Consider the following 14,507-nt stretch of genomic DNA (forward strand, 5'->3'; position numbering starts at 1 on the left):
GAAACATCGTCAACGTCAACTGCGACAAATGAAAAATTTTATATTTAAAAATGGCGTAGTTTACAGATAGCCCGAGAGCCAGCAAACGCCAGACCTACGTTATTTTATAAAGGCTGAAACTTTGTGTGTGCATCTAAAAGCCACCGTGTCAAACTTCGTAGTAGTCTTTCGTTCATACCCACTGTAATATAGATGCGCACACGAAGTTTCAGCCTTTATAAAATAACGTGGGTCAGGCGGTCACTGGCTCTAGATCTAAGAACACCTTTATAGAATACGGTTTGAGTATTTGATACAGAACTATCTAGACAGTGGTAACATGTCTTCTCCAAGAAATGTAAATTTAAATCGAGTTGATATTGAGTCTCCGCAATCATGGTCCAAGATGTATTTAATGAGTTAAGTTCTTATCTGCAATATATCACTTGTACTTAAAACAACATTTGTAATTAATAAAAAGAAACATGAAAATAATGAAAGAGACGAATTAGACAATGCTGTCTATACAATAACCCATCGCTTGGAATGTTTGGAAGAACATCAGCATGAAGTGAAGTGTACTTCTTTGGGGGACGGATTGTTCAAAAGTCGAGTAAATCTTATCTATATAATTTTTAGTTTTAGATTGTCAGATTTTCTTATTGACAAATTTAGAAGGCAGATAAAATTTGTTCAACTATTGAAAAATCCTTACATATTAAATCTCACTTATAATCTAAAGAACTTAAAAGTAAAGTAATGCTATGCCTGTGGCATAAGTTTTATGGCAGTTTTACAATGAGTGATGAAAGCACTTCGTACACACATCGACATTTCAACTTTGTTACACACATAAATTGCAAAAATCAACACAAAATAAAATTTCACAACTTTCATCACATTAAAAGCGCTTTTTGCTCGGTGGTAGAGGACTGTAGCGTGTTTAACTAAAATATAATCAACATAACAAGTTTTGTTGCAGGTTACGAGCTGCCTCTGCAACAACTACTCTTAATAACATACAAAAATAAGAAATGAGGTAATAAAAATAATCAGAATGGACTGCGTAAACACAAGTCCCAACTAAACCTAAAATTCGAGTTCTTGTAATTATACTTTTTTTGAGTAATGTCGTTCAAAAACTTACGAGTACTTTTATAAAACCTAACTAGGCTTACCCAGTTTGGTAAGAAAATAGAATTTTTACTGTCCAGAGGACCAAAAAACTAACTATTGTCATAATATCTTAACAGTCAGGTTTTCTTTAATCACAATAGATGAGGGCATTCCTCGAATATCCACACTAACATGTACACATAAAGGCGGGTCCAGACATGTATCATTTGCCCAATCCGAATCGACGCGTATCATGATCGCATATGTGGACGGATAATGATACATGTCTGGACCCCCGCCTTAATGCTATCGTTTTTACAGGAAATATAACGTGTCACTGAGAGTGTAATGTGGCTGGCTATGAAGGCTGTTTGCAGCCAAGAACGCCAGTTTGTGGGCGTACTGGCACACAGACGGGACTCGCACTTGAGAAGAACAGTTGAAATACAAGTGAGTCAGCTTGTAAGTCAACCATTGCATCTAGAAAGAAGAAAACAATTGTTAGTTAATGTAGGTTAGCAATATTCAGAACTTTCTAAGACTTTGAGGAAATGCTTGAAACATTAAATTCGTTTGTTTGTTACGGTACTGATATCTACAGATTTTTAAGCGCTTTTAATAATTTAGTCATGGAATATGATTAAACTGTTTCAAATCGATATGTATCTAGCAGGTATGTATACGGTTTTTAACTGCTTGTATGCTGCTAACAGAAAAATAGAAGATCAATTGTGTCTCGTGTACATATATCAGCGCTCTGGCATAAAAAGGGTTAAAATGCTGTATGTTTTATGTAATTTATTTGTATATTTCAGTTGAAGGTTGCCTTTCAATGAGAGGGTTATAAAGAGTCAGTGACTGTGCGAGCTTATCGCAGAATTCTTTGTTTCTAGTGTATGTCAAGAGAGTTGCATTATTTCATAGTTTTCTTCAATGTTTAGTGTTGTTACATTTTATTTTAAATGTTATGGATCAAAGCAGTTTAACGATTGTAAACGCTTATTTTGATCAAGTATTCCACTAATGCTTGGTGATTTTGGAAACCCCAAACAAATGATCCTACCAAGTAAATAATTTAAAAATATAAACTTACCCTATCAGGGTGCAGTCCGGTAGTATCCTCAATTATGTTGTAAGATGTAGGAGATATGGTGCCTTCTCTAACGTTTTGTGACACCAGGTAAAAGTCGTATCTGCAACGTGAAACCAAGAAGATTAGAGATATAAAGATGTATTCAGATGCGTCAATATTCTATGTATTTAAATACATAATAATTTTCCACTTACAGACTGGGTTAAAGAATAACAGGTACATTGTATTTGTTGCCACTTACCTCTCTGGCTGCGTCACTACGTCATCAATTACTGTCCCGGGGCGCGGGTTTTCACCATTGCGGCCGCGGTCCAGAAATATACGCGTGTTGATACGCTTGGAAACGATTATATAAGCCATCTTGTATTCCATTTCTGCATATATCTCACTTAATTTCTTTTTTATTTCTGCCACCTAGAATAAATATTGTTTATTATCATCTGCAGTCTACATCTCTATTAATTATTATCAAATTAAGGTTTTATTCTTAGTTTCATCATGCATGTGCATGAATGACCTTACCTCATGACTATGCACATATGGTATTTGGCCATCTCCAACACCATCCCGGTAAATAAATATCCTCTGTGGCAGTGCACCTGCAGAATAATATCTTTATGAATATGTAGATATATTTAGTAACATATGCCTAATCCTAATTATGAAGTTAGCTGTTGAGCTTGAATTGCGCAGCATGATATCTGCATTCATATACAACAGTATACACATTAAATTATTTACACGTATTTGAATGCTTCCAAAAGCACTTACCGTTTATTTCTCTGTATCTGCGTAGAGACGCGGCCACATTAAAGCCCATGTGGGCACTGAGCTCCTCACCCGAGGTGTGCGAGTTCACCGCTGAGAAGTAGCGCGTCAAATGCCGGTCAAGTGTTGCAACAAATCCACCGAAACTCTTTTCTTTAGAGCGAGTGTCATGGCAGACATCGTAGCCGATGACCATGATGCTCTGTAGAGGTATTTCCACTCGCCACGGAGCACCACCAAGCTGAAAATAACATTTATATTATTGGGAAAATGCAGATTGGATGATGTAGGGATTTCCGTTGCTGGGTGGACAAATCAGCTAGAAAATAATAATCTTATGAAAAGAACATTTGTATCGAAAAAAAATTACCCAAGAATTGATCATACCTTGCAATTAATCTGAATCGCAACTTTAGTTGCAATAGACATTGCAGAATTGCTGGTCATATTTCGAGCACAAACTACTTGAGTAGGCACAGCACGATCTACGGTGCATTTCTTTTTGATCGCTTCATATCTGTAAATAATAAACATCTTAAGCATTGTATTTTTGGGAAATACTTGTTTTAGAGGTACAAAAGAATGTCTTTAATAATCCTCAATCATTGCGTGTAAAAACGCTTAGCCAATTTAACTGCTGTGATACATAAAGAGCCTCACCTGTCTGCAAACTTGCGTGCCAACACACATAGGATCATAGCGGGATTCTTGCGGGCAATTGCGTTCTCACAAGCATTTGCATATTCCATAGGTCCATCATTCCTGATGGGTACTAGAAATAAAACAATACTGTTAAATACATAATACCAATTAAAAGTAATCATAATTATATTAAGTATGACAAACATCCTTTAGTTTTTCCATTAGTTTTAAATATCTGTATTTTGCATAACTGTAATAAGGGTGAAATATGTAAGTACACAAACTTGCACATGTTAAAATCTTATGTAACACCATATTTCTTGCAAGTAAATGATTTAAATAAATAAATAAGGATTCAACAGGCTTGACAGGAGGAGTAATCTACTCACTTATTTCAGGTTTGGGCATTCGGAAACCCACACCCCCAGCAGTTTTCATAATTAAATCTATGAATCCTTCAGCATCTCTTCGTTGTCTTTCTGGAGTTATGACCACCCATGATGGCAATTGTGAGATATCTAATAGAGGTTTCGATCTGAAAAGGATCATTGTTACAAATTATTACAAGTGTTCTAAAAAATAAAGATATACTGTGTGTGTACTGTGTAAAATTACCTCGTAAGACCCAGATGACTAGCCAATCACATAACAGAAACATTTGAAACTGAATTTTTATACGAATTCACAAAAAAGTATACATTATTGGCTGGGATGTTTAAGTTTTATTTGAAATGTTGCTTATCTTACCGCATATCTCTTGTCCATCCTTCTGTTGTGTCGCCAGCTGGGTACTTGGCATTATTTCCCTGGACTATATTTTCAGGGGGAAGTTGCCGACCTTTAAAACTGACAAGTTCATGGGAAAGAGTAAGAGACCAATCACCCATTTCCTAAAAAGAGAGAACATACACAACTTTATCAAAAGATATAGATTGCCTGAAATGACTTAATATTATTATGATAGCTGAAAAAGAGGAATAGAAGCGGAATCATACCGTGCTGAAGCGACCCCTCAACATTAACTGGAAGAGGTACATACCTTAACCACTTCACGACAACTGGTCAATCGTTGGTTGAACTTCAACAGTTTCTGAATGCGTACATCAGGGCCGATCTTGGTGTGGTTGTCGAGCGCGCGCATGAGCTTGAAGTTGGCGCGCATGTCGTCCGTCAGCCCCGTCTGCCGGCACAGCTCCGGCACCAGGAACACCAGCTCCGGCATGCCGGCGCGGATGTCGCGCGGCTTCGAGCGCGAGATCAGCAGCGGCTGCCCGCCGTCGTGGATGCGGATGTTGTATTTCTGATAACAGTTATAATATAAACTCAATGTTTTAAATGGAATGCAATCAATATGCATTTGTGAAATGACAGGTTTTTCACATAACATACTTTCTGGTAGTACTCCATGTACGTTATATTTTCATCACGCATCTTGAAAGTTGATTTTGGCGATGCTTGCCATGATACGTCATCCACCCTATAGGTTTTTTTATTATAGTCAGTCATGACGATTTTACCTGAAATTTGTAAAACAGATTTTTAAAGTCACTGGTGGTTTGGATAATCTCAATTACAATCTTAGGGAGGACAGATCTGCAAGATCTAGTGTAGATGAAGTTTGTCTTAGTCATAAGTAGTATTGTAAGGGTAAAAATGGTTTTTACCCCTGCACTCAGACATTTCTTAAATTTGCCTTACTTATAAACGTGAATTAAATAATAAGTAATACTTAAGTAATGTTTAAGACAATTTTTAGTTGATAAACATTGCTTAAGCATGTCTTAACTAACATTTATACACTACTTAAGGCTTTGAGTAGATATTAGGTAAAATGATGCTTAGAAGATGATAAGAGATTTTTATAAAGCTGTAATGATTACTGAGAATTAGAGATTATGAGAAATTTTGCACTAAGCAACGGCCTAAGTAACCATTTAATGCCTTTGAGTGTGTCCATTATTAATCTATATATATAAAAATGAAACCCGCTTTCCGTTGTCACGACATAATATGAAAATGGCTTGACCGATTTGGCTGAAAATTAGAGGGGAGTTAACTTAGATCCGGGAGAAGGTTTTAGGATAGTTTTTGTCACCATCCGGCTACGGCACGCGGGTGAAACCGCGGGCGAAAGCTAGTTTCTTATAAATTAACAGACTCACCAACAATATCTTCCAAAAATATTTTTTTATAATTGCTGCCTTTTGTTGCAGCATATTCACTGAGCATTTGCAACACATTATCAAGACGTAGAACCTGTAAAAGTATTTTTTTTTCACTTATTTCACTCTGATACAAACATAATAATACATTTCATAGTGTGTTGATGTACCTTGTGGGTAATCTCTGTTACCATCAGTAATCTATCTTCATACTGATTGATTGTGGTTTTGTATCCTGGCCATATTTGTAATCTGTACTCAGGGACATCAATCTGAAAAGCATAAAAAAATTATCAATATTGCAAAAATTAGCTATTCTTCACGACTTTGTTTGTGTCGAATTAGGATGATTTTTTTGACGTTTGGGACAGATAGAAATAAAACAAATCAAAAACCATGATAATCGGTCCAGCTGTTCTCGAATTATAATTAACAAGTATGACTAAGTATAGTACTTTACAAAATAATATTTACCTTAGCAACAGGATCAAAGTAATCTCTGCCCATAAGTTGCAGATTTAACAATTGGAAACATTTCCTTATAATTATATTAAATATTTGAATGTAGTGATAGTCCCCTGGGCTTACATCACATGTCAACTGAAAACAAATTTAATATGTACAATATAGATCACTTTATTTGAATCACACATTCTCATGGAAGCTATTTGATATTAGGCTCATTGTTGCAGTAAACAAATAACTTCATAGGCATTCCTTCAACATCTGTCAAACTTACCTTTATCAAAATTCGCATCCTTTCACCATCAGTTTTCCTATCAGAGTACAACTCTAATGGGTCAGGGTGTAAGCGCTTAACAGTATACAATACTGCTCCATCAAACAGGTACCTGATTGGACAAAAAGTAATTTTTTATAATTAATAATGTTATGGTGTGATACAAATACAGAACATGCATCATAAAATGTCATGGACTTACCCTCCGAGAGTGTTGGCATGGACCCGCAGTAAGCCTTTGCGAACCGCGGTATTGTCTTCCTCCGGGGAAAAATCGACATGGTACTGGTAAAGGCGCCATTGGGGTGTGGTGTTAACAGTAAAATAGTTGGCCTTCAGATCGATTACCGTTCCCGAGGTTCCTGTATACAGAATTTTAGGTACTCATCAAGTGCAGGGTTTATTAATAATGTAAAATGTGGGGTAAACGGTTAGTTATGGACATACCCTTCTTCGACTGAATTGTTGTTGGGCGAGTGCGCAAAATCGTTATTTGTTCAGGTAAAATCCTGCCCCCGCCACGCCGAGATCCACGGCCAATCACAGAGGCACTTTCACCAGCACCGACTTGTGGAGTACCTGTTTATGGTAGAGAATGATGCTTAGAATTTTAAGTTATTGTTGAGTTTAAAGTTCAGTAGAGAAATGGGTCTTACTGATTTGCATGCTCCGCATTCTTTCCTGTACGTCTACATCTCCAGGGTGTTCCTGATGTGTTGTTGGTGTTGGTCGGTGAGAGGCGCGGCCTGCTGGCGAGGCGGCCACAGGCACTCCAGCTCGCACAGGCGGCCCCATTGCGGGAGCACCATAAGCGGTTGGTGGTTGTGGCCGGGGGCCTGGTGGCCCCTGTTGCTGTGGGGGCCTCTGTTGCTGTTGTTCGCCGGGTTTACGGGGAGGCGGCCCAGCATTGTCACCACCTCTTCCTGCACGCCCACGGGAACGACCTCTCCCAGGTTCCGACATGGTCTGGTGAAAATGGAAGTTGGACATTTATTCATTAATATTCACTTGAATAAAATGAGGTTAAGATCTATCGAAGTTCTCAAGATGCATGCTCAAGCTGACAAATGCTTCAGCTTTATAACATTACTAGTGACACGCCCCGGTTTCGCACGGGTGCCATGCCGATACTAAATACAAAACATACACATAAACCTTCCTCATCAGTATCTATTTAAAAAAACCGCATCAAAATCCGTTGCATAGTTATAAAGATTTAGGTATACGTTTTATACTATGTAGTTTAGTGATTAATATAGATTTCTAACACTAGCTAGGCTGTGTTTCTTGGCATAGCTACATAAATATTTTATGCGACAAACATCCTGGACATTAAACGATAAAGTAGCACAATTTGAATCCTCATGGTTTAGAAATGTGTTACATTAACAGTGTAGCATAAAATTTGTTTTACAGACAGTTAAAAAGGCTAGGGAAATATGAAAACAAACTCAATGAAATGACACAAACTAAACTAGATAAAGTTAGGGAATACATTTATTGGAGATTATCTACAAATTATACATTAAAAACAACAACCTAACACCTTGGTAACTAGAATCTACTGTTGGTAAAATTATTATGAGGGTAAACCAGAAAAGTTTTGGGACTCAGTTTAATTTTTTAGTTAAAAGTTTTTTTAAGCTTTTCAGTGACAAGCATAGTTGTCACTATCCGCATAAGTGGAAAGTTCTCATCAATAAGAATAATATAAGCCCAAACAAGGTGGTTTACGTATTTAGTTGTCAAGTTCCCTCGACCTTCTCTGGTCTCCATCATCAGGTCAGCTCCAAACCTTTATTGTTGCAAAGGTCTCGTCAATACAAAAATTATAATCTCAAACACAAGGCAGTTTACACATTCAGTTGTCGAGTTCCCTCAACCTTCTCAGGGACATGATTCTCCTAATTTTACTTAAGTGACATACAATTCAAGTTCAACTGAGATCCGATCCCGACTCAATTATGATTGAAGCGTATGTTGCATTCTGCTATTTTTTCTTTGAAATAAACGTTTTTATCCTTTTCTGTCATTCAATAATGAATCATTCTGTCTGCGAATGATTTACAATTGCAATATGATTATAGAGCAAACAACCATATAGACCAAAATAGCAGACCAATGTCAAACCAATTGAATGTCGTTGGAATACGATTGGTCTTATATTAGTAGCAGAATGCCCGATATGGTTAAAACTACTAGCGATTATATTGTGATTCAATTTCTATTCGATTTTGACATTATTAACTTACGAGAATCGGGCCCCTGGTCTCCATCATCTGGTCAGCTCCAATCTTTCACCATTACATAGTGTTATCAGACATACGACTTAGTGTCAAGTTTTTACTCTACATATGCCTACAATTTTCGAAAATTGCCCTCGATTTCTCAGGGTTTCCATCATCAGATCCTGACCTGATGATTATGGGACCACCTGGAAGGTAAACCCTATCAAACAAAAAAAAAAAAATGCAAATCGGTCCAGGCGTCTTCGAGTAATCAGTGAACATACATCAGTAGTTTGTTTAATGTGTTTTTGTAAAAAGTTCAAGCAAAATTGTTTAGCATTAGTTAAGTGCTTACTAAATCAGAGTACAGCTTGCTAATGTTATAATGTTATTAAAGCTTGAATTTATTAAGTTGTTGGTGTGCCTTGTAAATAAATAAATAAAGTCCTATCTTCATAGTGCAAATTACAAGTTGAAGCAAATCCTTAAGTTCATAAACTTGTTAACTACAGATTGCATTGAATTAGTATACCTAAACGGACCATCCATCATAATAAAAATAACCTATGCTAAGTTTCTACAATATTCATTATCAAATGTTAAGTAAGTCAGACTTTTATAATATGACAATAACCAAACCATCTGTTATTTTTCGATTAGAGATAATAAAATTATTTAAGTAGTAGTTATAATATAGTATACTAACTTATTTCCTGCGGTTTCACCAGCATAGGTATTACTACACATCATCTCCCGAGCCTTTTCCCAACTACGTTAGAGTCGCTTCCAGTCTAACCAGATGAAGCTGAGTGGTAGTGTTTTAAAGAGTGGCTGCCTACTTGGAATTGTCAGGTGAACATGTATTAATATGAACTATTATAAAACTTAAGATGGTGTTAACAAGGATTGGTATAAGATAATGGTAAACCCTATCAAGGTTTAAGCGGCCATTTGCATGAGGATTTACAAAATGTAAAATGTAGGTAGGTATGATAAAAATAGATGTGTGATACAGAGAATTGAAATTGAGGGTCGGTATTGAGCCTTGTAATGAGTTTCACCTAGTTACATGTGTATACCTAAAACTTTTCTGTTCGCAGAAAGCTTAGCTTGGCATATTATTGTTTAGGTATACATACCGGATTAAAGCATACCTAAACAATAATATGAGGTTAGCCTTGAGCAGGCAAATCGGTTAACACAATCGCAGAATCTAGCTCGAATTGCAAAATTTTGTAGTAGTGTCGGGTAAACAAATTTAAAAACAACCACCGAAAAACAACATGGAAAGCGAGTTTTAAGAAACAACAATGTGGACAATACATTAAACATTTAGCTTATATAAAAAGTGAAATGGTTTCCCGCTATATCATGTTTTGATATGAAACATTAGAAACAATAATACTAGAAAAATATAAATATTTCATTGAAAGTTTAAAATTGAAAGATGGCGGCTTATGGGCAAAGGCCTATTATTTAACACAAGACAAGGCTAGCTAAAATAAATTTATTGCAACTTACCAGTGGCTGATGAAACGATGTCTGTTCTGAGTTGTTAAAATCTTATGATTTTAATAATACAAAATTAAGTTTTTTGGCAGGCAGCTCTCGGCACACCGCTCTCACAGCGAAAAAAGAAAGAAAAATAGGAATGGAATTCACTGAATGAATGGAATGAAAGGGAAGTATGAATGAATGAAGCATAAATCTGTTGTGAACATGGAATTAGTAAGTACTACGTACAACTGGAATCCTTACTTGCAACCTTTCAACATATCAAAATGAGCCATACACTAATAGAAATAAAGATTTTTTTAAATAACCAATATCTACTTAGAAAAGTGAGCACAAGTGAGACATATTTTTTCTTGGCGTGTCTCTTTCGCACAATTTTGCCATATAAAATGTTGTTGTCATTGAACTTGTGTTTTTGCTTTCTAATTAAAAAAAAAAGCTATTATATAGTATATTGGATTGTAAAATGGTGAACAATATATTTGCTGTGAGTGGGTATTGGAAAAAATCGTATCCTGGCAGTTGATTATCTTTTAAAAAGTTTGACATAAATAGGAACTAGGTTGACTACAGTTTACGCGTAGAGACGTATATTTATCCCTATCATCGCCAAATTATGTGCTGGATTTATTAAGCTTGCTGTACACTAAATATTTTGGAAATTTAATAGGTACCCAAAATCAACGTTTTGTGGTCCCCTGATTACCCTGATGAAGCTCCAAAACGAACAAATATCCTTCAATAATTTTACTGTTCCATAGCCTAATTACAGATCTTTTTCGAAAATCTATCCTCACACATAAAGAAACTAAATAATAACTATGATAACAAAAAATAAAACATTTCCAGTTTGCCTTCGGATTTAGAATTGAAGAAAAATGGTTTGAGGTGATACCTGGGAACTAATAATAAATATACTATTTCTATACTTATAATAAATCTGTAGAGAGGTAAATAATGTACATTGAATATATATTTAAAAAAAAACTATCAGGGGGTGATAAGTGATCGATACTGATGCCAAAAATGCAATCAGTAAAATTTTTGTCTGTCGGTCTGTCTGTATGTTCGTTATGGAAACAAAAACTACTTGACGGATTTTAACGAAACTTGGTACAATTATTCTTCATACTAATGGGCAGGTTATAGAATACGATACGATCAATAGGAGCTTGGCAGTGAAGGGAAATGTTGGGAAAACGGGCGAAGTTACTCCATTTTTTAAGCTTCAGTCGCGTGTGCAGCCTTAATGGTTAAAGCTACACAGAAACGATGTATGACGGAAATGTTTTCCTTAAAATGATGTAAAAAACATCCCATGACAGCATATATCTATCTTTTATGGTTGACTCACAATAACACGTGTAACTCTCGATAGCTTCGCAGTTCTCAGCTTTCTGATTGTATGTCTACTATTACGTTTGTAACACTCACAATCACACTAAATAAAAAACGTTAACATTCTTACGTAATCAATAAAAAAGAATCATATAAATCGGTAAAGAAACACCAAAGTTTAATTTATTTATTAATTATTAATAATTCAACCTTATTGACCGACAATAATTGATAGTAACAAACCTTGCAGCTAGACTTTATACAATTTATTTTTAACTTTCTTTTGTTGTTATTTTATAAAATAGGCAAGTATTAGTTATTTTGGTGGTGTTTAAATAGTCGTTCAATTACAAATTATTATTAAAGAATCAAGAATCAGAACCAAGATTTATGACCTTTCGCTCGGCTCGTGCTGAGTCGCACAGGGGCCCGATTCTCCTAAGTTAATATTGTCAAAATCGAATAGAAATTGAATCGCAATAGCAGTTTTAACCTTATCGGGCATTCTGCTACTATTAAAAGACCAATCGTATTCGATTGACATTTGATTGGTGTGCGATTGGTCTGCTATTTTGGTGATTTTGGTCTATACGGTAGTTTGCTGTACAATCATTCTGTACAATCATTTTGCAAAAAAATAGCGGAATGCCACATACGCTTCAATCGTAATCGAGTCGGGATTGGATCTCAGTCGAATCGAGTCGAAAGTGAATCGTATGCCGCTTAAGTAAAATTAGGAGAATCGGGCCCCGTAAGCCTTCCAGTTGTACGTAGTACTTACTAATTCCATGGTTGAGACTTTGAATGAATGAAAAACATTTGAATGAGTGATGGGAACCAGAATGATATCACAAATCTGGAGACCAAGCTAGGTTTTGCCATAGATGTAATATACAAACAAGATTAAGCACTATCAATATATATATATACGAAAATGAACTCTATTCCAACGCAATAAGGTACTAAATTTGTTGCATAATACACAGAGGCAAATCCGAGCCGAGAGGGATGGAAATAACGGAGGCCGCGCGTCTCAGTCAAAGTCAAAGTCAAATCATTTATTTCACTTAGGCTTTCACAAGCACTTATGAACGTCAAAAAATATAAATAAAGTTGATTCTAGTTGCCCATTCCAAAAGTAGCTTCCTATTAAGAAGAACGGGCAAGAAACTCCATGGTTACTCTTTTTAAAAATAATAGGTATTACAGTTTGTATGTATTGATACATACTATAATAACATGCGAAGATCATGTAGAATCACAATAGACAAAGAATATGAGAATAAATAATAATAAAAAAAGGTTAAAATGCTACATGGTGTTCACATTTACAAATCAGTTTATATTTTTGTACCAAGTTACAAACAAACAATCAAAAGAATAACACAATCTTACTAGCGGGTGTAATTTTAAATTCGCAATAATTTGATACTGTCAGTGCTTCCTATGGAGCAGGACCAGCATGTTTCCAAGCATTTTTATCTTGAATATAATCTTCTAATTTATAATAAGCGTTTTTACAAAGTGTGGCTTTTATATGAGTTTTAAACCGCATGTCATTTTGCTCTTACACCTTGCCAGCATATATAAATATTAAGATCAACAGTTTTGGCTACCCAGTAAAACAAATGAAACACTTATATTTTTATTTTATTTTAACAGTCAACAAATTAATAAGTCGCATTAATTTATTGGCATTTATTCTTAAAACATGAAACCCCCAGTACACATTGGCCCAAGCGTGGCCAATACACGCCATCACCAATGTGTTACGGGGTATTGGTGTATGAAAGGAACACATGAAAGGAATCGTGGCCCAGCGTGGCCTGTGGTGCTTACACAATGGGCCAATGTTTAGTTCGTCACCGGCCGATGAGGATAGTACAGTTTGGCTTCGCTTTTTTTTATTTTCTTGTGGTAACGCTGAATATGCTTGGCGCGTAGGTATTCAGCATTTAAAATTGTGTTTATAATTTATTGTGTTAAATCAATTTGAACTAGTAAAATGGTGAAAAAGTATTGCGTTTATACTTGTAAAAGTGAATCCTATGGTGGTTGTGGTGGCTAATAATGTATTGAACAGAAATGAGCCCAGAAATCTAAAGAATCTATTCGTATACACATATTTTGAGGTGGAGTTTATCTTTTACTGCAAACTAGGTATATCATTAGGTACGCCAGGCGTGCGAAACTACCTCGTCTTTGGGTTTACATAATTCGTATTGACGAGACATACAACAGTGAAGGTTTGGATTTGACCTGATGATAGAGACCAGAAAAGGACGAGGGAACTCGACAACTGAATTTGTAAACTACCTCACGTTTGGGCTTATACAATTCGTTTTGTCGAGGCATTTACAACAGTTCCCCTTCCGAATCACGGAGAAATTCAAGATATTTTTTGTTACCTTAGGATACCCAGGGTGGATATGGGATAGATACCCAGGATGCGTATCTTAACGTAACAAACTGTGTAAGTTAAAACTTCAATACCAACCTGTGTTTAATAATCTTAGCAAATTCGGATTTGTCTCACATAGCTTGATCTTATAGTTAGCCTATTAGAAAGGGACAGACGGCCTCCGTGCTATCTGCTTCACTCGGCTCGTTTTTTGGCTGTTATTGCTCAGTCCTGTTTGTCAATTTTGTCAAAGCTTTAGGTTGGATGTGTACAAAGTGACATAATTAATTTGATAACTCGAATCACAATGTAAATCTAGACAATTCAGTAGTAATCTAATTTGTTTATGAAATATTAAATGTAGTTCTAGCGATTGAATAGCAAGTAATTTCACTATAAATAAATATTAAGAATAGTAATTTATTTGTACGACTCGTTATCTTTTTTTTGGGACACGTGTTCACACACGGTCGGTTAGCCCCATGCTAAGTTATTAATTAACTTGTGTTATGGGTGCTAACACAAC

The 14,507-nt window shown here is 35.8% G+C and overlaps 1 protein-coding gene across 2 annotated transcripts; it reads right to left on the reverse strand.

Annotated features, from left to right (window-relative positions):
• Positions 1-827: 827 nt before the first annotated feature.
• On the reverse strand, positions 828-10,401 carry LOC110371575 (piwi-like protein Siwi). 2 transcript variants are annotated; one of them, XM_049840316.2, is made up of 19 exons: positions 10,249-10,401; positions 7,156-7,465; positions 6,947-7,078; positions 6,702-6,861; positions 6,500-6,611; positions 6,235-6,360; positions 5,931-6,032; positions 5,761-5,854; positions 4,988-5,115; positions 4,638-4,898; positions 4,346-4,488; positions 3,988-4,133; positions 3,617-3,728; positions 3,344-3,473; positions 2,960-3,197; positions 2,711-2,787; positions 2,430-2,602; positions 2,189-2,288; positions 828-1,575 (listed from the first exon to the last, which is right to left on the reverse strand). In XM_049840316.2, the coding sequence occupies exons 2-19, from the start codon at positions 7,460-7,462 to the stop codon at positions 1,411-1,413; spliced, it is 2,706 nt and encodes a 901-aa protein (XP_049696273.1). In that variant the 5' UTR covers positions 7,463-7,465; positions 10,249-10,401; the 3' UTR covers positions 828-1,410. The 2 variants fall into 2 exon arrangements, with proteins under 2 accessions (XP_049696273.1, XP_063893516.1); XM_064037446.1 differs by lacking the exon at positions 10,249-10,401 and adding an exon at positions 8,752-8,790.
• Between the last annotated feature and the right edge of the window lie 4,106 nt (positions 10,402-14,507).

This window comes from Helicoverpa armigera, chromosome 13 (genome assembly GCF_030705265.1).
Source record: "Helicoverpa armigera isolate CAAS_96S chromosome 13, ASM3070526v1, whole genome shotgun sequence".
Lineage (NCBI taxonomy): Eukaryota > Metazoa > Arthropoda > Insecta > Lepidoptera > Noctuidae > Helicoverpa > Helicoverpa armigera.